Source organism: Rhopilema esculentum, chromosome 7 (genome assembly GCF_057945365.1).
Source record: "Rhopilema esculentum isolate cy_ngs chromosome 7, ASM5794536v1, whole genome shotgun sequence".
Lineage (NCBI taxonomy): Eukaryota > Metazoa > Cnidaria > Scyphozoa > Rhizostomeae > Rhizostomatidae > Rhopilema > Rhopilema esculentum.
In genome coordinates, this window is record NC_142821.1 from 2,267,909 (window position 1) to 2,293,885 (window position 25,977).

The window sequence follows — 25,977 nt, forward strand, 5'->3', positions numbered from 1 at the left end:
GCTTTATGAAAGCAAAAGCAACAAGCATTAACACAATGATTCTTATTTGTACGGAGAACTTTAACTGGTTTTGACATAACGCTACTCGGAGAATGAAGCAATGAATGATGGTCAAATTCCTAATTAAGCAATAACGATTTCAGCTAGCCAACGGCTGTATAACCTTAAACCAACTAAATTTCTAATGTGGTTGAAAAGCTTTCCCCAAAAATCATTTTATCCCACAGGACATCAAGCTTTGATAAATGACGTCAAATTCTCTCCAAATGGCCGATTGATTGTTAGTGGATCATTCGACAAGTCAGTGAAACTCTGGGATGGGAAGACTGGAACGTATGTTGCTCTATTGCTGTAGTGATTATATCTATTTAATTCGAACTGTGGGCAAATTAAGAGAAATATGGGTTAGGAATGACTTTGAGGCTATATTGTAACATCCCCCGTCCCTCTGCTCATATCCACTGTGCTCCTACCATGGTTACATAAAGGCTGGGCAAATTATAAGAAGTTTGGGTAAGGAATGACGACTTTGAGGCTATATTGTAACATCCCCCGTCTCTGTGCTCATATCCACTGTGCCCATACCATTGTTACATAAAGGCTGTCGAAATTCAGTTACAAATACAGCAAATTTTTCATTTTTTAATGATGATAATTACTAACATGAAAATTCCCATTGAAAAATATTGTCGTTTGAATCATACTGTTGTCTATTACTTACATACGATGGCAGACACGACATAGTCCATAAGTAGTACTGGATGCACTGCTTACTTGGTAAAGCAAAATTTCATCTGTAGCAAAAAAATTTTAAAACTTTATCAATCACAAAATTATAAATGAACAGCAAGAAACATTTCGTAAATAATTACAAGTTAGTTATTAGTTGTCTTTTCGCGAATGAGAATGTTAAAAAGGCACAAACCTAGACACATTTTCAAATCGAATTACATTTTTAATCTTTATGACGTAGAATTTAAATTGTTTATTGTAGGAATGAAGCTGGATAATAATGTGCATTTTCCGATTTTAATCGGGTATGGACTGTTTTCAGTCGCACGCAATTTATAACCGTCAGTTTATCTTATGAGTCTTTAACAATCGACGTTCTTATTTAAGGTATATCACTTCATTCCGTGGACATGTCCAGTCCGTCTACCAGGTATGTTGAATATCAACAATGATAACTTGTTTCTTTTTAAATGTTTAATTAAGCACTTAACATTTCGACGAGGTAATACCGTTGGAAAAAGACTTTTATATCAACGATTCATTCCCTATTGCCTCGTTTAATTAGGCGTATTTCTTTAATCAGTCATTCCCAGTATAAATAGAAATAAAACTAGACAGAGGGCAGTTTTTCAATCCACAATATTCTAACCATTGCCACTATGCAAGGTAAAGGGCAAAGAAAACATGGATGTTTCTTGAAGCAGTTCGCAATGATCATACAAATCGAGATTAAAAGCAACTTTATGCCCACAATTTTTTCATGTCCCATGATATCATGTCACCTTCATATCGCTTTCCAACAGTACATGTCAAACTAACCTTTATTTTGTAATTTCACAATTACTTTCAGCTCATATTTACTGCTATTAATACCATCGATTATTTTATAATGCGTTTTATCAATACTTATATCTCATTTCTAAGCTTCCCACATTCCAGGGGAGTAGTACAGAGTTAGTCCATGTTTTGTTCCTACATCAAAAGATGCAATAGATGGTACGAATGGGTATTTTTATGACGTCATCACTTCGGTACTCTATACCTATTCGTACCATCTATTGCATCTTTTGCTGTAGGAGCAAAACATGGACTAACTCTGTACTACTCCACTTTTAATTTCACGCGCAACTATACTTGAATCATGCCAAATAAATCTTTTACAAGATGCCGGTTATAGTGAGATTTGTAATTATATTTTAAAAGTGAAAGTGTTTTTATATTTGATGAAAGATTTGAAAGAGTCAAAATGAAAGAGAAAAAGATTTGTAATAATTATATTATAATTATAATCATTGCAAGTGAAAGAGTTTTGATTGGCTTTTGCAATTTAAAGTAAATAGGACCCTGCATCAACAAGTCAGATACAAAAAAATATGTTTTCAAACCTACATACACATCATTCCAATATCCATCGTAGTCATTCTGTGTCTTAGCTCCATTCATTAAACTCCATACATCTATAAGTAACGATCTGAACAATTCTTTGAAATTTTTTCATCTTCAGCTTCCATAACGCTCAAAACTCCACATATGTATAAGTAAACGATATTCCATCCATTTCATGAAATTTTTCCAACTTCAGCTTTTGTAACGATCAAAACTCCATTTATCTATAAGTAAACGATATTCCATCCATTCCATGAAATTTTTCTATCTTCAGCTTCTGTAACGATCAAAACTCCATATATGTATAAGTAAACGATATTCCCTCTCATTATATGAAATTTTTCCAACTTCAGCTTTTGTAACGATCAAAACTCCATATATCTATAAGTAAACGATATTCCCTCCATTATATGAAATGTTTCCAACTTCAGCTTTTGTAACGATCAAGATCCAGGTAAGTATAGGTAAACGATATTCCATCCATTCCATGAAATTTTTCCAACTTCAGCTTTCTTTATGATTCAAACTCCATATATGTATAAGTAAACGATGTTCCATCCATTCCATGAAATTTTTCCAACTTCAGCTTTTGTAACGATCAAAACTCCATATATCTATAAGTAAACGATATTCCATTCATTCCATGAAATTTTTCCAACTTCAGCTTTTGTAACGATCAAAACTCCATATATGTATAAGTAAACGATATTCCATCCATTCCATGAAATTTTTCCAACTTCACCTTTTGTAACGATCAAAACTCCACATATGTATAAGTAAACGATATTCCATCCATTCCATGAAATTTTTCCAACTTCAGCTTTTGTAACGATAAATCCCCCTTTATCTATAAGTAAACGATATTCCATCCTTTCCATGAAATTTTTCCAACTTCAGCTTTTGTAACGATAAATCCCCCTTTATCTATAAGTAAACGATATTCCATCCATTCCATGAAATTTTTCCAACTTCACCTTTTGTAACGATCGAAACTCCATATATGTATAAGTAAAAGATATTCCATCCATTATAAAAAATTTTTCCATCTTCAGCTTCCATAGCGATCAAAACTCCACATATGTATAAGTAAACGATATTCCATCCATTCCATGACATTTTTGCATCTTCAGCTTTTGTAACGATCGAAACTCCATATATGTATAAGTAAACGATATTCCACCCATTATATGAAATTTTGTCATCTTCAGCTTCCATAGCGATCAAAACTCCACATATGTATAAGTAAACGATATTCCATCCATTCCATGAAATTTTTGCATCTTCAGCTTCCTTAGCGATCAAAACTCTATGTTTGTATAAGTAAAAGATATTACATCCATTTTATAAACTATTTCCATCTTCAGCTTCCGTAACGATCAAAACTTCATATATCTATAAGTAAACGATGCTTCTTTCACTTTTATAAATTTTTCCAATTTCGGTTCGATTCCCGATCCGAATCTTACTCAATGTACTGTTCAAGTTTTTCCATCGATGAATTAATTTCATTTCTTCTATTGTATTTTAGATTTCTTATGAAGATAGGTTTCTCTTCAATGAAATTTTTAACACCTACCAATACCATCCATGGTCGTTGTATACTTTTTCTTCTTTTGTTGTTCCTGGCATTTAATTCTCTGCAATGCCTTTCCCCGGCTGATTGGCCTCCATCTCTTCAAAAATCTTTCTGCGTCTGGCAAACTGTTCAATGACACTGGCTTTTATATGCATATTTTTGATTGTGACGTAAGATTGATTGCCGATCATGTTATGAAACCTCTTAAGAGGCTGATATCTTGAGTAAATTAACTTGTGTTAAATTCTTGGAAAACCTTTATGATCTTCACTCTTTATATAAATAAGTATTCCTTACCAATACTATGGACTTTTTAAACTTCAGCTTGCTTTACGATTCAAACTCGATAGATGTACAAGTAAACGATATTCCATCCATTCCATGCAATTTTTCCAACTTCAGCTTTTGTAACGATCAAACTCCATATATGTATAAATAAACGATATTCCATCCATTTCATGAAATTTTTCCAACTTCAGCTTTTGTAACGATTAAAACTCCATATATCTATAAGTAAACGATATTCCACCCATTTCATGAAATTTTTCTATCTTCAGCTTCTGTAAGGATCAAAACTCCATAGATGTATAAGTTAACGATATTCCATCCATTCCATGAAATTTTTCTATCTTCAGCTTCTGTAAGGATCAAAACTCCATATATGTATAAGTAAACGATATTCCATCCATTCCATGAAATTTTTCCAACTTCAGCTTTTGTAACGATCAAAACTCCATATATCTATAAGTAAACGATATTCCATCCATTTCATGAAATTTTTCTATCTTCAGCTTCTGTAAGGATCAAAACTCCATAGATGTATAAGTTAACGATATTCCATCCATTCCATGAAATTTTTCTATCTTCAGCTTCTGTAAGGATCAAAACTCCATATATGTATAAGTAAACGATATTCCATCCATTCCATGAAATTTTTCCAACTTCAGCTTTTGTAACGATCAAAACTCCATATATCTATAAGTAAACGATATTCCATCCATTTCATGAAATTTTTCTATCATCAGCTTCTGTAAGGATCAAAACTCCATAGATGTATAAGTAAACGATATTCCATCCATTTCATGACATTTTTCTATCTTCAGCTTCTGTAAGGATCAAAACTCCATATATATATTAGTAAACGATATTCCATCCATTCCATGAAATTTTTCCAACTTCAGCTTTTGTAACGATCAAAACTCCATATATCTATAAGTAAACGATATTCCATCCATTTCATGAAATTTTTCTATCTTCAGCTTCTGTAAGGATCAAAACTCCATATATCTATAAGTAAACGATGCTTTTTTCACTTTTATAAATTTTTCCAATTTCGGTTCGATTCCCGATCCGAATCTTATTCAATCTACTGTTCAAGTTTTTCTGTCGATGAATTAATTTCATTTCTTCTATTGTATTTTAGATTTCTTATGAAGATAGGTTTCTCTTCAAGTAATTTTGAACTCCTACCAATACCATCCATAGTCGTTGTATATTTTGTCTTCTTTTGTTGTTCCTGGCATTTTATTCTCTGCAACGCCTTTCCCCGGCTGATTGGCCTCCATCTCTTCAAAAATCTTTCTGCGTCTGGCAAACTGTTCAATGACACTGGCTTTTATATGCATATTTTTGATTGTGACGTAAGATTGATTGCCGATCATGTTATGAAACCTCTTAAGAGGCTGATATCTTGAGTAAATTAACTTGTGTTAAATTCTTGGAAAACCTTTCTGATCTTCACTCTTTAAATAAATAAGTATTCCTTACCAATACTATGGACTTTTTAAACTTCAGCTTGCTTTACGATTCAAACTCGATAGATGTATAAGTAAACGATATTCCATCCATTCCATGAAATTTTTCCAACTTCAGCTTTTGTAGCGATCAAAACTCCATATATGTATAAGTAACCGATATTCCATCCATTCCATGAAATTTTTCCAACTTCAGCTTTTGTAGCGATCAAAACTTCAAATATGTATAAGAAAACGATATTCCATCCATTCCACGAAATTTTTCCAACTTCAGCTTTTGTCACGATAAAAGCTCCATATATGTATAAGTACACGATATTCCATCCATTCCATGAAATGTTTCTACCTTCAGCTTCCATGGCGATCAAAACTCCAGATATGTATAAGTAAACGATATTCCATCCATTCCATGAAATTTTTGCATCTTCAGCTTTTGTAACGATCGAAACTCCATATATCTATAAGTAAACGATATTCCATCCATTATATGAAATTTTTCCATCTTCAGCTTCCATAGCGATCAAAACTCCACATATGTATAAGTAAACGATATTCCATCCATTCCATGAAATTTTTCTTTCTTCAGCTTCTGTAACGATCAAAACTCCATATATGTATAAGTAAACGATATTCCCTCCATTATATGAAATGTTTCCAACTTCAGCTTTTGTAACGATCAAAACTCCAGGTAAGTATAGGTAAACGATATTCCATCCATTCCATGAAATTTTTCCAACTTCAGCTTTTGTCAGGATCAAAGCTCCATATATGTATAAGTAAACGATATTCCATCCATTCCATGAAATTTTTCCAACTTCAGCTTCCGTAACGATCAATACTCCATATATGTATAAGTAAACGATTTTCCATCCATTCTATGAAATTTTTCCAACTTCAGCTTCCGTAACGATCAAAACTCCATATATGTATAAGTAAACGATATTCCATCCATTCTATGAAATTTTTGCATCTTCAGCTTTTGTAACGATCAAAACTCCAAATATGTGTAAGTAAACGATATTCCATCCATTCCATGAAATTTTTCCAACTTCAGCTTTTGTAACGATCAAAACTCCATATATGTATAAGTAAACGATATTCCATCCATTCCATGAAATTTTTGCATCTTCAACTTTTGTCACGATCAAAACTCCATATATATATAAGTAAACGATATTCCATCCATTCCATGAAATTTTTGCATCTTCAGCTTTTGTCACGATCAAAACTCCACATATATATAAGTAAACGATATTCCATCCATTCCATGAAATTTTTCCAACTTCAGCTTTTGTAACGATCAAAACTCCATCTATCTATAAGTAAACGATATTCCATCCATTCCATGAAATTTTTCAAACTTCAGCTTTTGTAACGATCAAAACTCCATATATGTATAAGTAAACGATATTCCATCCATTTTATGAAATTTTTCCAAATTCAGCTTGCTTTCCATATCAAACTCCATATATCTATAATTAAACGATATTCCATCCATTCCATGAAATTTTTCCAACTTCAGCTTTCTTTATGATTCAAACTCCATATATGTATAAGTAAACGATATTCCATCCATTCCATGAAATTTTTCCAACTTCAGCTTCTGTAAGGATCAAAACTCCATATATGTATAAGTAAACGATATTCCATCCATTCCATGAAATTTTTCTATCTTCAGCTTCTGTAAGGATCAAAACTCCATATATGTATAAGTACACGATATTCCATCCATTCCATGAAATTTTTCTATCTTCAGCTTTTGTAGCGATCAAAACTCCAGATATGTATAAGTAAACGATATTCCATCCATTTTATAAACTATTTCCATCTTCAGCTTCCGTAACGATCAAAACTTCATATATCTATAAGTAAACGATGCTTTTTTCACTTTTATAAATTTTTCCAATTTCGGTTCGATTCCCGATCCGAATCTTAGTCAATGTACAGTTCAAGTTTTTCCATCGATGAATTAATTTCATTTCTCCTATTGTATTTTAGATTTCTTATGAAGATAGGTTTCTCTTCAAGTAATTTTTAACACCTGCCAATACCATCCATAGTCGTTGTACACTTTTTCTTCTTATGTTGTTCCTGGCATTTAATTCTCTGCAATGCCTTTCCCCGGCTGATTGCCCTCCATCTTTTGAAGAATCTTTCTGCGTCTGGCAAACTGTTCAATGACACTGGCTTTTATATGCATATTTTTGATTGTGACGTAAGATTGATTGCCGATCATGTTATGAAAAATTTTAAGAGGCTGATATCTTGAGTAAATTAACTTGTGTTAAATTCTTGGAAAACCTTTATGATCTTCACTCTTTAAATAAATAAGTATTCCTTACCAATACTATGGACTTTTTAAACTTCAGCTTGCTTTACGATTCAAACTCGATAGATGTATAAGTCAACGATATTCCATCCATTCCATGAAATTTTTCCAACTTCAGCTTTTGTAACGATCAAAACTCCATATATGTATAAGTAAACGATATTCCATCCATTCCTTGAAATTTTTCCAACTTCAGCTTTTGTAACGATCAAAGCTCCATATATGTATAAGTAAACGATATTCCATCCATTCCATGAAATTTTTCCAACTTCAGCTTTTGTAACGTTCAAAACTTCAAATATCTATAAGTAAACGATATTCCATCCATTCCATGAAATTTTTCCAACTTCAGCTTTTGTAACGATCAAAACTCCATATATGTATAAGTAAACGATATTCCATCCATTCCATGAAATTTTTCCAACTTCAGCTTTTGTAACGTTCAAAACTTCAAATATCTATAAGTAAACGATATTCCATCCATTCCATGAAATTTTTGCATCTTCAGCTTTTGTCACGATCAAAACTCCATATATATATAAGTAAACGATATTCCATCCATTCCATGAAATTTTTGCATCTTCAGCTTTTGTAACGATCAAAACTCCATATATGTATAAGTAAACGATATTCCATCCAATCCATGAAATTTTTGCATCTTCAGCTTTTGTAACGATCAAAACTCCATATATATATAAGTAAACGATATTCCATCCATTCCATGAAATTTTTGCATCTTCAGCTTTTGTAACGATCAAAACTCCAGGTAAGTATAGGTAAACGATATTCCATCCATTCCATGAAATTTTTCCAACTTCAGCTTTTGTCACGATCAAAGCTCCATATATGTATAAGTAAACGATATTCCATCCATTCCATGAAATTTTTCCAACTTCAGCTTTTGTAACGATCAAAACTCCATATATATATAAGTAAACGATATTCCATCCATTCCATGAAATTTTTGCATCTTCAGCTTTTGTCACGATCAAAGCTCCATATATGTATAAGTAAACGATATTCCATCCATTCCATGAAATTTTTCCAACTTCAGCTTTTGTCACGATCAAAGCTCCATATATGTATAAGTAAACGATATTCCATCCATTCCATGAAATTTTTCCAACTTCAGCTTTTGTAACGATCAAAACTCTATATATGTATAAGTAAACGATATTCCATCCATTCCATGAAATTTTTGCATCTTCAGCTTTTGTAACGATCAAAACTCCAGGTAAGTATAAGTTAACGATATTCCATCCATCCAATGAAATTTTTTCAACTTCAGCTTTTGTAACGATCAAAACTCCAGGTAAGTATAGGTAAACGATATTCCATCCATTCCATGAAATTTTTCCAACTTCAGCTTTTGTCACGATCAAAGCTCCATATATGTATAAGTAAACGATATTCCATCCATTCCATGAAATTTTTCCAACTTCAGCTTTTGTAACGATCAAAACTCCATATATGTATAAGTAAACGATATTCCATCCATTTTATGAAATTTTTCCAAATTCATCTTGCTTTCCATATCAAACTCCATATATGTATAAGTAAACGATATTCCATCCATTCCATGAAATTTTTCCAACTTCAGCTTTTGTAACGATCAAAACTCCATATATGTATAAGTAAACGATATTCCATCCATTTTATGAAATTTTTCCAAATTCATCTTGCTTTCCATATCAAACTCCATATATCTATAAGTAAACGATATTCCATCCATTCGATGAAATTTTTCCAACTTCAGCTTTTGTAAGGATCAAAACTCCATATATCTATAAGTAAACGATATTCCATCCATTCCATGAATTTTTTCCATCTTCAGCTTTTTTAACGATCAAAACTCCATATATGTATAAGTAAACGATATTCCACCCATTATGTGTAATTTTCCAAAATTTAGCTTTTGTAACGATCAAAACTCCAGGTATGTATAGGTAAACGATATTCCATCCATTCCATGAAATTTTTCCAACTTCAGCTTTCTTTATGATTCAAACTCCATATATGTATAAGTAAACGATATTCCATCCATTCCATGAAATTTTTCCAACTTCAGCTTTTGTATCGATCAAACCTCCATATATGTATAAGTAAACGATATTCCATTCATTCCATGAAATTTTTGCATCTTCCGCTTTCTTTATGATTCAAACTCCATATATGTATAAGTAATTAATATTCCATCCATTATATGAAATTTTTCCATCTTCAGCTTTACTAACGATCAAAACTCCATACATGTATAAGTATACGATATTCCATCCATTTCATGAAATTTTTCCAACTTCAGCTTTTGTAACGATCAAAACTCCATATATGTATAAGTAAACGATATTCCATCCATTCCATGAAATTTTTCCAACTTCAGCTTGCTGTACGATCAAAACTCCATATATGTATAAGTAAACGATATTCCATCCATTCCATAAATTTTTTCCAACTTCAGCTTGCTGTACGATCAAAACTCCATATATGTATAAGTAAACGATATTCCATCCATTCCATGAAATTTTTCCAACTTCAGCTTGCTGTACGATCAAAACTCCATATATGTATAAGTAAACGATATTCCATCCATTATATGAAATTTTTCCAACTTAATCTTTTGTAAAGATCAAAACTCCATATATGTATAAGTATACGATATTCCATCCATTTCATGAAATTTTTCCAACTTCAGCTTTTGTAACGATCAAAACTCCATATATGTATAAGTAAACGATATTCCATCCATTCCATGAAATTTTTCCAACTTCAGCTTGCTGTACGATCAAAACTCCATATATGTATAAGTAAACGATATTCCATCCATTCCATAAAATTTTTCCAACTTCAGCTTGCTGTACGATCAAAACTCCATATATGTATAAGTAAACGATATTCCATCCATTCCATGAAATTTTTCCAACTTCAGCTTGCTGTACGATCAAAACTCCATATATGTATAAGTAAACGATATTCCATCCATTATATGAAATTTTTCCAACTTAATCTTTTGTAAAGATCAAAACTCCATATATGTATAAGTAAATGATATTCCATCCATTCTATGAAATTTATCCAACTTCAGCTTTTGTAACGATCAAAACTCCATATATGTATAAGTTAACGATATTCCATCCATCCAATGAAATTTTTCCAACTTCAGCTTTTGTAACGATCAAAACTCCATATATGTATAAGTAAACGATATTCCATCCATTATATGAAATTTTTCCAACTTAATCTTATGTAAAGATCAAAACTCCATATATGTATAAGTAAATGATATTCCATCCATTCTATGAAATTTTTCCATCTTCAGCTTCCTTAGCGATCAAAACTCTATGTTTGTATAAGTAAAAGATATTACATCCATTTTATAAACTATTTCCATCTTCAGCTTCCGTAACGATCAAAACTTCATATATCTATAAGTAAACGATGCTTCTTTCACTTTTATAAATTTTTCCAATTTCGGTTCGATTCCCGATCCGAATCTTACTCAATGTACTGTTCAAGTTTTTCCATCGATGAATTAATTTCATTTCTTCTATTGTATTTTAGATTTCTTATGAAGATAGGTTTCTCTTCAAGTAATTCTTACCACCTACCAATACCATCCATAGTCGTTGTATACTTTTTCTTCTTTTGTTGTTCCTGGCATTTAATTCTCTGCAATGCCTTTCCCCGGCTGATTGGCCTCCATCTCTTGAAAAATCTTTCTGCGTCTGGCAAACTGTTCAATGACACTGGCTTTTATATACATATTTTTGATTATGACGTAAGATTGATTGCCGATCATGTTATGAAACCTCTTAAGAGACTGATATCTTGAGTAAACTAACTTGTGTTGAATTTTTGCAAAACCTTTATGATCTTCACTCTTTTAAAAAATAAGTATTCCATACCAATTCTATGGACTTTTTAAACTTCAGCTTGCTTTACGATTCAAACTCCATATATGTATAAGTAAACGATATTCCATCCATTCCATGAAATTTTTGCATCTTCAGCTTTTGTCACGATCAAAACTCCACATATATATAAGTAAACGATATTCCATCCATTCCATGAAATTTTTCCAACTTCAGCTTTTGTAACGATCAAAACTCCATATATGTATAAGTTAACGATATTCCATCCATCCAATGAAATTTTTCCAACTTCAGCTTTTGTAACGATCAAAACTCCATATATGTATAAGTAAACGATATTCCATCCATTATATGAAATTTTTCCAACTTAATCTTATGTAAAGATCAAAACTCCATATATGTATAAGTAAATGATATTCCATCCATTCCATGAAATTTTTCCAACTTCAGCTTCCTTAGCGATCAAAACTCTATGTTTGTATAAGTAAAAGATATTCCATCCATTTTATAAACTATTTCCATCTTCAGCTCCCGTAACGATCAAAACTTCAAATATCTATAAGTAAACGATATTCCATCCATTCCATGAAATTTTTCCAACTTCAGCTTTTGTAACGATCAAAACTCCCTATATGTATAAGTAAACGATATTCCATCCATTCCATGAAATTTTTGCATCTTCAGCTTTTGTCACGATCAAAACTCCATATATATATAAGTAAACGATATTCCATCCATTCCATGAAATTTTTGCATCTTCAGCTTTTGTCACGATCAAAACTCCACATATATATAAGTAAACGATATTCCATCCATTCCATGAAATTTTTCCAACTTCAGCTTTTGTAACGATCAAAACTCCATATATGTATAAGTTAACGATATTCCATCCATCCAATGAAATTTTTCCAACTTCAGCTTTTGTAACGATCAAAACTCCATATATGTATAAGTAAACGATATTCCATCCATTATATGAAATTTTTCCAACTTAATCTTATGTAAAGATCAAAACTCCATATATGTATAAGTAAATGATATTCCATCCATTCCATGAAATTTTTCCAACTTCAGCTTCCTTAGCGATCAAAACTCTATGTTTGTATAAGTAAAAGATATTCCATCCATTTTATAAACTATTTCCATCTTCAGCTCCCGTAACGATCAAAACTTCAAATATCTATAAGTAAACGATATTCCATCCATTCCATGAAATTTTTCCAACTTCAGCTTTTGTAACGATCAAAACTCCCTATATGTATAAGTAAACGATATTCCATCCATTCCATGAAATTTTTGCATCTTCAGCTTTTGTCACGATCAAAACTCCATATATATATAAGTAAACGATATTCCATCCATTCCATGAAATTTTTGCATCTTCAGCTTTTGTCACGATCAAAACTCCACATATATATAAGTAAACGATATTCCATCCATTCCATGAAATTTTTCCAACTTCAGCTTTTGTAACGATCAAAACTCCATATATGTATAAGTAAACGATATTCCATCCATTCCATGAAATTTTTCCAACTTCAGCTTTTGTAACGTTCAAAACTTCAAATATCTATAAGTAAACGATATTCCATCCATTCCATGAAATTTTTGCATCTTCAGCTTTTGTCACGATCAAAACTCCATATATATATAAGTAAACGATATTCCATCCATTCCATGAAATTTTTGCATCTTCAGCTTTTGTAACGATCAAAACTCCATATATGTATAAGTAAACGATATTCCATCCAATCCATGAAATTTTTGCATCTTCAGCTTTTGTAACGATCAAAACTCCATATATATATAAGTAAACGATATTCCATCCATTCCATGAAATTTTTGCATATTCAGCTTTTGTAACGATCAAAACTCCATATATGTATAAGTAAACGATATTCCATCCATTCCATGAAATTTTTGCATCTTCAGCTTTTGTCACGATCAAAACTCCATATATGTATAAGTAAACGATATTCCATCCATTCCATGAAATTTTTGCATCTTCAGCTTTTGTAACGATCAAAACTCCATATATGTATAAGTAAACGATATTCCATCCATTCCATGAAATTTTTCCAACTTCAGCTTGCTGTACGATCAAAACTCCATATATGTATAAGTAAACGATATTCCATCCATTCCATAAAATTTTTCCAACTTCAGCTTGCTGTACGATCAAAACTCCATATATGTATAAGTAAACGATATTCCATCCATTCCATGAAATTTTTCCAACTTCAGCTTGCTGTACGATCAAAACTCCATATATGTATAAGTAAACGATATTCCATCCATTATATGAAATTTTTCCAACTTAATCTTTTGTAAAGATCAAAACTCCATATATGTATAAGTAAATGATATTCCATCCATTCTATGAAATTTATCCAACTTCAGCTTTTGTAACGATCAAAACTCCATATATGTATAAGTTAACGATATTCCATCCATCCAATGAAATTTTTCCAACTTCAGCTTTTGTAACGATCAAAACTCCATATATGTATAAGTAAACGATATTCCATCCATTATATGAAATTTTTCCAACTTAATCTTATGTAAAGATCAAAACTCCATATATGTATAAGTAAATGATATTCCATCCATTCTATGAAATTTTTCCATCTTCAGCTTCCTTAGCGATCAAAACTCTATGTTTGTATAAGTAAAAGATATTCCATCCATTTTATAAACTATTTCCATCTTCAGCTTCCGTAACGATCAAAACTTCATATATCTATAAGTAAACGATGCTTCTTTCACTTTTATAAATTTTTCCAATTTCGGTTCGATTCCCGATCCGAATCTTACTCAATGTACTGTTCAAGTTTTTCCATCGATGAATTAATTTCATTTCTTCTATTGTATTTTAGATTTCTTATGAAGATAGGTTTCTCTTCAAGTAATTCTTACCACCTACCAATACCATCCATAGTCGTTGTATACTTTTTCTTCTTTTGTTGTTCCTGGCATTTAATTCTCTGCAATGCCTTTCCCCGGCTGATTGGCCTCCATCTCTTGAAAAATCTTTCTGCGTCTGGCAAACTGTTCAATGACACTGGCTTTTATATACATATTTTTGATTATGACGTAAGATTGATTGCCGATCATGTTATGAAACCTCTTAAGAGACTGATATCTTGAGTAAACTAACTTGTGTTGAATTTTTGCAAAACCTTTATGATCTTCACTCTTTTAAAAAATAAGTATTCCATACCAATTCTATGGACTTTTTAAACTTCAGCTTGCTTTACGATTCAAACTCCATATATGTATAAGTAAACGATATTCCATCCATTCCATGAAATTTTTGCATCTTCAACTTTTGTCACGATCAAAACTCCACATATATATAAGTAAACGATATTCCATCCATTCCATGAAATTTTTCCAACTTCAGCTTTTGTAACGATCAAAACTCCATATATGTATAAGTTAACGATATTCCATCCATCCAATGAAATTTTTCCAACTTCAGCTTTTGTAACGATCAAAACTCCATATATGTATAAGTAAACGATATTCCATCCATTATATGAAATTTTTCCAACTTAATCTTATGTAAAGATCAAAACTCCATATATGTATAAGTAAATGATATTCCATCCATTCCATGAAATTTTTCCAACTTCAGCTTCCTTAGCGATCAAAACTCTATGTTTGTATAAGTAAAAGATATTCCATCCTTTTTATAAACTATTTCCATCTTCAGCTCCCGTAACGATCAAAACTTCAAATATCTATAAGTAAACGATATTCCATCCATTCCATGAAATTTTTCCAACTTCAGCTTTTGTAACGATCAAAACTCCCTATATGTATAAGTAAACGATATTCCATCCATTCCATGAAATTTTTGCATCTTCAGCTTTTGTCACGATCAAAACTCCATATATATATAAGTAAACGATATTCCATCCATTCCATGAAATTTTTGCATCTTCAGCTTTTGTCACGATCAAAACTCCACATATATATAAGTAAACGATATTCCATCCATTCCATGAAATTTTTCCAACTTCAGCTTTTGTAACGATCAAAACTCCATATATGTATAAGTAAACGATATTCCATCCATTCCATGAAATTTTTCCAACTTCAGCTTTTGTAACGTTCAAAACTTCAAATATCTATAAGTAAACGATATTCCATCCATTCCATGAAATTTTTGCATCTTCAGCTTTTGTCACGATCAAAACTCCATATATATATAAGTAAACGATATTCCATCCATTCCATGAAATTTTTGCATCTTCAGCTTTTGTAACGATCAAAACTCCATATATGTATAAGTAAACGATATTCCATCCAATCCATGAAATTTTTGCATCTTCAGCTTTTGTAACGATCAAAACTCCATATATATATAAGTAAACGATATTCCATCCATTCCATGAAATTTTTGCATATTCAGCTTTTGTAACGATCAAAACTCCATATATGTATAAGTAAACGATATTCCATCCATTCCATGAAATTTTTGCATCTTCAGCTTTTGTCACGATCAAAACTCCATATATGTATAAGTAAACGATATTCCATCCATTCCATGAAATTTTTGCATCTTCAGCTTTTGTAACGATCAAAACTCCATATATGTATAAGTAAACGATATTCCATCCAATCCATTAAATTTTTGCATCTTCAGCTTTTGTCACGATCAAAACTCCACATATATATAAGTAAACGATATTCCATCCAATCCATGAAATTTTTGCATCTTCAGCTTTTGTAACGATCAAAACTCCATATATATATAAGTAAACGATATTCCATCCATTCCATGAAATTTTTGCATCTTCAGCTTTTGTAAATATCAAAACTCCATATATGTATAAGTAAACGATATTCCATCCATTCCATGAAATTTTTGCATCTTCAGCTTTTGTCACGATCAAAACTCCATATATGTATAAGTAAACGATATTCCATCCATTCCATGAAATTTTTGCATCTTCAGCTTTTGTAACGATCAAAACTCCATATATGTATAAGTAAACGATATTCCATCCATTCCATGAAATTTTTGCATCTTCAGCTTTTGTAACGATCAAAACTTCATATATGTATAAGTAAACGATATTCCATCCATTCCATGAAATTTTTCCAATTTCAGCTTTTGTAACGTTCAAAACTTCAAATATCTATAAGTAAACGATATTCCATCCATTCCATGAAATTTTTGCATCTTCAGCTTTTGTCACGATCAAAACTCCATATATATATAAGTAAACGATATTCCATCCATTCCATGAAATTTTTGCATCTTCAGCTTTTGTAACGATCAAAACTCCATATATGTATAAGTAAACGATATTCCATCCATTCCATGAAATTTTTGCATCTTCAGCTTTTCTCACGATCAAAACTCCATATATGTATAAGTAAACGATATTCCATCCATTCCATGAAATTTTTGCATCTTCAGCTTTTGTAACGATCAAAACTCCATATATGTATAAGTAAACGATATTCCATCCAATCCATGAAATTTTTGCATCTTCAGCTTTTGTCACGATCAAAACTCCATATATGTATAAGTAAACGATATTCCATCCAATCCATGAAATTTTTGCATCTTCAGCTTTTGTCACGATCAAAACTCCATATATATATAAGTAAACGATATTCCATCCATTCCATGAAATTTTTGCATCTTCAGCTTTTGTAACGATCAAAACTCCATATATGTATAAGTAAACGATATTCCATCCATTCCATGAAATTTTTGCATCTTCAGCTTTTGTAACGATCAAAACTCCATATATGTATAAGTAAACGATATTCCATCCAATCCATGAAATTTTTGCATCTTCAGCTTTTGTCACGATCAAAACTCCACATATATATAAGTAAACGATATTCCATCCATTCCATGAAATTTTTGCATCTTCAGCTTTTGTCACGATCAAAACTCCATATATATATAAGTAAACGATATTCCATCCATTCCATGAAATTTTTCCAACTTCAGCTTCCGTAACGATCAAAAGTCCATATATGTATAAGTAAATGATATTCCATCCATTCTTTGAAATTTTTCCATCTTCAGCTTCCTTAGCGATCAAAACTCTATGTTTGTGTAAGTAAAAGATATTCCATCCATTTTATAAACTATTTCCATCTTCAGCTTCCGTAACGATCAAAACTTCATATATCTATAAGTAAACGATGCTTCTTTCACTTTTATAAATTTTTCCAATTTCGGTTCGATTCCCGATCCGAATCTTACTCAATGTACTGTTCAAGTTTTTCCATCGATGAATTAATTTCATTTCTTCTATTGTATTTTAGATTTCTTATGAAGATAGGTTTCTCGTCAAGTAATTTTTAACTCCTACCAATACCATCCATAGTCGTTGTATACTTTTTCTTCTTTTGTTGTTCCTGGCATTTTATTCTCTGCAATGCCTTTCCCCGGCTGATTGGCCTCCATCTCTTGAGAAATCTTTCTGCGTCTGGCAAACTGTTCAATGACACTGGCTTTTATATACATATTTTTGATTATGACGTAAGATTGATTGCCGATCATGTTATGAAACCTCTTAAGAGACTGATATCTTGAGTAAACTAACTTGTGTTGAATTCTTGCAAAACCTTTATGATCTTCACTCTTTTAAAAAATAAGTATTCCATACCAATTCTATGGACTTTTTAAACTTCAGCTTGCTTTACGATTCAAACTCCATATATGTATAAGTAAACGATATTCCATCCATACGATGAAATTTTTCCAACTTCAGCTTTTGTAACGATCAAAACTCCAAATAGGTATATGTAAACGATATTCCATCCATTCCATGAAATTTTTCCAACTTCAGCTTTTGTAACGATCAAAGCTCCATATATATATAAGTAAACGATATTCCATCCATTCCATGAAATTTTTCCAACTTCAGCTTTTGTAACGATCAAAACTCCATATATGTATAAGTAAACGATATTCCATCCATTCCATGAAATTTTTGCATCTTCAGCTTTTGTCACGATCAAAACTCCACATATATATAAGTAAACGATATTCCATCCATTCCATGAAATTTTTCCAACTTCAGCTTTTGTAACGATCAAAACTCGATATATGTATAAGTAAACGATATTCCATCCATTCCATGAAATTTTTCCAACTTCAGCTTTTGTAACGTTCAAAACTTCAAATATCTATAAGTAAACGATATTCCATCCATTCCATGAAATTTTTGCATCTTCAGCTTTTGTCACGATCAAAACTCCATATATATATAAGTAAACGATATTCCATCCATTCCATGAAATTTTAGCATCTTCAGCTTTTGTCACGATCAAAACTCCATATATATATAAGTAAACGATATTCCATCCATTCCATGAAATTTTTGCATCTTCAGCTTTTGTCACGATCAAAACTCCACATATATATAAGTAAACGATATTCTATCCATTCCATGAAATTTTTCCAACTTCAGCTTTTGTAACGATCAAAACTCCATATATGTATAAGTAAACGATATTCCATCCATTCCATGAAATTTTTCCAACTTCAGCTTTTGTAACGATCAAAACTTCAAATATCTATAAGTAAACGATATTCCATCCATTCCATGAAGTTTTTGCATCTTCAGCTTTTGTCACGATCAAAACTCCATATATATAAGTAAACGATATTCCATCCATTCCATGAAATTTTTGCATCTTCAGCTTTTGTCACGATCAAAACTCTACATATATATAAGTAAACGATATTCCATCCATTCCATGAAATTTTTCCAACTTCAGCTTTCGTAACGATCAAAACTCCATATATGTATAAGTAAACGATATTCCATCCAATCCATGAAATTTTTCCAACTTCAGCTTTTGTAACGATCACAACTCCATATATGTATAAGTAAACGATATTCCATCCATTCCATGAAATTTTTGCATCTTCAGCTTTTGTAACGATCAAAACTCCATATATGTATAAGTAAACGATATTCCATCCAATCCATGAAATTTTTGCATCTTCAGCTTTTGTAACGATCAAAACTCCATATATATATAAGTAAACGATATTCCATCCATTCCATGAAATTTTTGCATATTCAGCTTTTGTAACGATCAAAACTCCATATATGTATAAGTAAACGATATTCCATCCATTCCATGAAATTTTTGCATCTTCAGCTTTTGTCACGATCAAAACTCCATATATGTATAAGTAAACGATATTCCATCCATTCCATGAAATTTTTGCATCTTCAGCTTTTGTAACGATCAAAACTCCATATATGTATAAGTAAACGATATTCCATCCAATCCATTAAATTTTTGCATCTTCAGCTTTTGTCACGATCAAAACTCCACATATATATAAGTAAACGATATTCCATCCAATCCATGAAATTTTTGCATCTTCAGCTTTTGTAACGATCAAAACTCCATATATATATAAGTAAACGATATTCCATCCATTCCATGAAATTTTTGCATCGTCAGCTTTTGTAACGATCAAAACTCCATATATGTATAAGTAAACGATATTCCATCCATTCCATGAAATTTTTGCATCTTCAGCTTTTGTCACGATCAAAACTCCATATATGTATAAGTAAACGATATTCCATCCATTCCATGAAATTTTTGCATCTTCAGCTTTTGTAACGATCAAAACTCCATATATGTATAAGTAAACGATATTCCATCCATTCCATGAAATTTTTGCATCTTCAGCTTTTGTAACGATCAAAACTCCATATATGTATAAGTAAACGATATTCCATCCATTCCATGAAATTTTTCCAATTTCAGCTTTTGTAACGTTCAAAACTTCAAATATCTATAAGTAAACGATATTCCATCCATTCCATGAAATTTTTGCATCTTCAGCTTTTGTCACGATCAAAACTCCATATATATATAAGTAAACGATATTCCATCCATTCCATGAAATTTTTGCATCTTCAGCTTTTGTAACGATCAAAACTCCATATATGTATAAGTAAACGATATTCCATCCATTCCATGAAATTTTTGCATCTTCAGCTTTTCTCACGATCAAAACTCCATATATGTATAAGTAAACGATATTCCATCCATTCCATGAAATTTTTGCATCTTCAGCTTTTGTAACGATCAAAACTCCATATATGTATAAGTAAACGATATTCCATCCAATCCATGAAATTTTTGCATCTTCAGCTTTTGTCACGATCAAAACTCCATATATGTATAAGTAAACGATATTCCATCCAATCCATGAAATTTTTGCATCTTCAGCTTTTGTCACGATCAAAACTCCATATATATATAAGTAAACGATATTCCATCCATTCCATGAAATTTTTGCATCTTCAGCTTTTGTAACGATCAAAACTCCATATATGTATAAGTAAACGATATTCCATCCATTCCATGAAATTTTTGCATCTTCAGCTTTTGTAACGATCAAAACTCCATATATGTATAAGTAAACGATATTCCATCCAATCCATGAAATTTTTGCATCTTCAGCTTTTGTCACGATCAAAACTCCACATATATATAAGTAAACGATATTCCATCCATTCCATGAAATTTTTGCATCTTCAGCTTTTGTCACGATCAAAACTCCATATATATATAAGTAAACGATATTCCATCCATTCCATGAAATTTTTCCAACTTCAGCTTCCGTAACGATCAAAAGTCCATATATATATAAGTAAATGATATTCCATCCATTCTTTGAAATTTTTCCATCTTCAGCTTCCTTAGCGATCAAAACTCTATGTTTGTATAAGTAAAAGATATTCCATCCATTTTATAAACTATTTCCATCTTCAGCTTCCGTAACGATCAAAACTTCATATATCTATAAGTAAACGATGCTTCTTTCACTTTTATAAATTTTTCCAATTTCGGTTCGATTCCCGATCCGAATCTTACTCAATGTACTGTTCAAGTTTTTCCATCGATGAATTAATTTCATTTCTTCTATTGTATTTTAGATTTCTTATGAAGATAGGTTTCTCGTCAAGTAATTTTTAACTCCTACCAATACCATCCATAGTCGTTGTATACTTTTTCTTCTTTTGTTGTTCCTGGCATTTTATTCTCTGCAATGCCTTTCCCCGGCTGATTGGCCTCCATCTCTTGAGAAATCTTTCTGCGTCTGGCAAACTGTTCAATGACACTGGCTTTTATATACATATTTTTGATTATGACGTAAGATTGATTGCCGATCATGTTATGAAACCTCTTAAGAGACTGATATCTTGAGTAAACTAACTTGTGTTGAATTCTTGCAAAACCTTTATGATCTTCACTCTTTTAAAAAATAAGTATTCCATACCAATTCTATGGACTTTTTAAACTTCAGCTTGCTTTACGATTCAAACTCCATATATGTATAAGTAAACGATATTCCATCCATACGATGAAATTTTTCCAACTTCAGCTTTTGTAACGATCAAAACTCCAAATAGGTATATGTAAACGATATTCCATCCATTCCATGAAATTTTTCCAACTTCAGCTTTTGTAACGATCAAAGCTCCATATATATATAAGTAAACGATATTCCATCCATTCCATGAAATTTTTCCAACTTCAGCTTTTGTAACGATCAAAACTCCATATATGTATAAGTAAACGATATTCCATCCATTCCATGAAATTTTTGCATCTTCAGCTTTTGTCACGATCAAAACTCCACATATATATAAGTAAACGATATTCCATCCATTCCATGAAATTTTTCCAACTTCAGCTTTTGTAACGATCAAAACTCGATATATGTATAAGTAAACGATATTCCATCCATTCCATGAAATTTTTCCAACTTCAGCTTTTGTAACGTTCAAAACTTCAAATATCTATAAGTAAACGATATTCCATCCATTCCATGAAATTTTTGCATCTTCAGCTTTTGTCACGATCAAAACTCCATATATATATAAGTAAACGATATTCCATCCATTCCATGAAATTTTTGCATCTTCAGCTTTTGTCACGATCAAAACTCCATATATATATATAAGTAAACGATATTCCATCCATTCCATGAAATTTTTGCATCTTCAGCTTTTGTCACGATCAAAACTCCACATATATATAAGTAAACGATATTCTATCCATTCCATGAAATTTTTCCAACTTCAGCTTTTGTAACGATCAAAACTCCATATATGTATAAGTAAACGATATTCCATCCATTCCATGAAATTTTTCCAACTTCAGCTTTTGTAACGATCAAAACTTCAAATATCTATAAGTAAACGATATTCCATCCATTCCATGAAGTTTTTGCATCTTCAGCTTTTGTCACGATCAAAACTCCATATATATAAGTAAACGATATTCCATCCATTCCATGAAATTTTTGCATCTTCAGCTTTTGTCACGATCAAAACTCTACATATATATAAGTAAACGATATTCCATCCATTCCATGAAATTTTTCCAACTTCAGCTTTCGTAACGATCAAAACTCCATATATGTATAAGTAAACGATATTCCATCCAATCCATGAAATTTTTCCAACTTCAGCTTTTGTAACGATCACAACTCCATATATGTATAAGTAAACGATATTCCATCCATTCCATGAAATTTTTGCATCTTCAGCTTTTGTAACGATCAAAACTCCATATATGTATAAGTAAACGATATTCCATCCAATCCATGAAATTTTTGCATCTTCAGCTTTTGTAACGATCAAAACTCCATATATATATAAGTAAACGATATTCCATCCATTCCATGAAATTTTTGCATATTCAGCTTTTGTAACGATCAAAACTCCATATATGTATAAGTAAACGATATTCCATCCATTCCATGAAATTTTTGCATCTTCAGCTTTTGTCACGATCAAAACTCCATATATGTATAAGTAAACGATATTCCATCCATTCTATGAAATTTTTGCATCTTCAGCTTTTGTAACGATCAAAACTCCATATATGTATAAGTAAACGATATTCCATCCAATCCATTAAATTTTTGCATCTTCAGCTTTTGTCACGATCAAAACTCCACATATATATAAGTAAACGATATTCCATCCAATCCATGAAATTTTTGCATCTTCAGCTTTTGTAACGATCAAAACTCCATATATATATAAGTAAACGATATTCCATCCATTCCATGAAATTTTTGCATCTTCAGCTTTTGTAACGATCAAAACTCCATATATGTATAAGTAAACGATATTCCATCCATTCCATGAAATTTTTGCATCTTCAGCTTTTGTCACGATCAAAACTCCATATATGTATAAGTAAACGATATTCCATCCATTCCATGAAATTTTTGCATCTTCAGCTTTTGTAACGATCAAAACTCCATATATGTATAAGTAAACGATATTCCATCCATTCCATGAAATTTTTGCATCTTCAGCTTTTGTAACGATCAAAACTCCATATATGTATAAGTAAACGATATTCCATCCATTCCATGAAATTTTTCCAATTTCAGCTTTTGTAACGTTCAAAACTTCAAATATCTATAAGTAAACGATATTCCATCCATTCCATGAAATTTTTGCATCTTCAGCTTTTGTCACGATCAAAACTCCATATATATATAAGTAAACGATATTCCATCCATTCCATGAAATTTTTGCATCTTCAGCTTTTGTAACGATCAAAACTCCATATATGTATAAGTAAACGATATTCCATCCATTCCATGAAATTTTTGCATCTTCAGCTTTTCTCACGATCAAAACTCCATCTATGTATAAGTAAACGATATTCCATCCATTCCATGAAATTTTTGCATCTTCAGCTTTTGTAACGATCAAAACTCCATATATGTATAAGTAAACGATATTCCATCCAATCCATGAAATTTTTGCATCTTCAGCTTTTGTCACGATCAAAACTCCATATATGTATAAGTAAACGATATTCCATCCAATCCATGAAATTTTTGCATCTTCAGCTTTTGTCACGATCAAAACTCCATATATATATAAGTAAACGATATTCCATCCATTCCATGAAATTTTTGCATCTTCAGCTTTTGTAACGATCAAAACTCCATATATGTATAAGTAAACGATATTCCATCCATTCCATGAAATTTTTGCATCTTCAGCTTTTGTAACGATCAAAACTCCATATATGTATAAGTAAACGATATTCCATCCAATCCATGAAATTTTTGCATCTTCAGCTTTTGTCACGATCAAAACTCCACATATATATAAGTAAACGATATTCCATCCATTCCATGAAATTTTTGCATCTTCAGCTTTTGTCACGATCAAAACTCCATATATATATAAGTAAACGATATTCCATCCATTCCATGAAATTTTTCCAACTTCAGCTTCCGTAACGATCAAAAGTCCATATATGTATAAGTAAATGATATTCCATCCATTCTTTGAAATTTTTCCATCTTCAGCTTCCTTAGCGATCAAAACTCTATGTTTGTATAAGTAAAAGATATTCCATCCATTTTATAAACTATTTCCATCTTCAGCTTCCGTAACGATCAAAACTTCATGTATCTATAAGTAAACGATGCTTCTTTCACTTTTATAAATTTTTCCAATTTCGGTTCGATTCCCGATCCGAATCTTACTCAATGTACTGTTCAAGTTTTTCCATCGATGAATTAATTTCATTTCTTCTATTGTATTTTAGATTTCTTATGAAGATAGGTTTCTCGTCAAGTAATTTTTAACTCCTACCAATACCATCCATAGTCGTTGTATACTTTTTCTTCTTTTGTTGTTCCTGGCATTTTATTCTCTGCAATGCCTTTCCCCGGCTGATTGGCCTCCATCTCTTGAGAAATCTTTCTGCGTCTGGCAAACTGTTCAATGACACTGGCTTTTATATACATATTTTTGATTATGACGTAAGATTGATTGCCGATCATGTTATGAAACCTCTTAAGAGACTGATATCTTGAGTAAACTAACTTGTGTTGAATTCTTGCAAAACCTTTATGATCTTCACTCTTTTAAAAAATAAGTATTCCATACCAATTCTATGGACTTTTTAAACTTCAGCTTGCTTTACGATTCAAACTCCATATATGTATAAGTAAACGATATTCCATCCATACGATGAAATTTTTCCAACTTCAGCTTTTGTAACGATCAAAACTCCAAATAGGTATATGTAAACGATATTCCATCCATTCCATGAAATTTTTCCAACTTCAGCTTTTGTAACGATCAAAGCTCCATATATATATAAGTAAACGATATTCCATCCATTCCATGAAATTTTTCCAACTTCAGCTTTTGTAACGATCAAAACTCCATATATGTATAAGTAAACGATATTCCATCCATTCCATGAAATTTTTGCATCTTCAGCTTTTGTCACGATCAAAACTCCACATATATATAAGTAAACGAT

General features: G+C 31.4%; 1 protein-coding gene across 1 annotated transcript in view; it reads left to right on the top strand.

Moving 5' to 3' along the window:
- LOC135683290 (notchless protein homolog 1) overlaps positions 1-25,977 on the top strand; it is a 125,685-nt gene that overhangs the window by 11,781 nt on the left and 87,927 nt on the right. The window contains exons 13-14 of the mRNA XM_065198504.2: positions 228-333; positions 1,120-1,162. Of these exons, the coding sequence (XP_065054576.1) occupies positions 228-333; positions 1,120-1,162 (149 nt within the window). The remainder of the gene's footprint in view (positions 1-227; positions 334-1,119; positions 1,163-25,977) is intronic.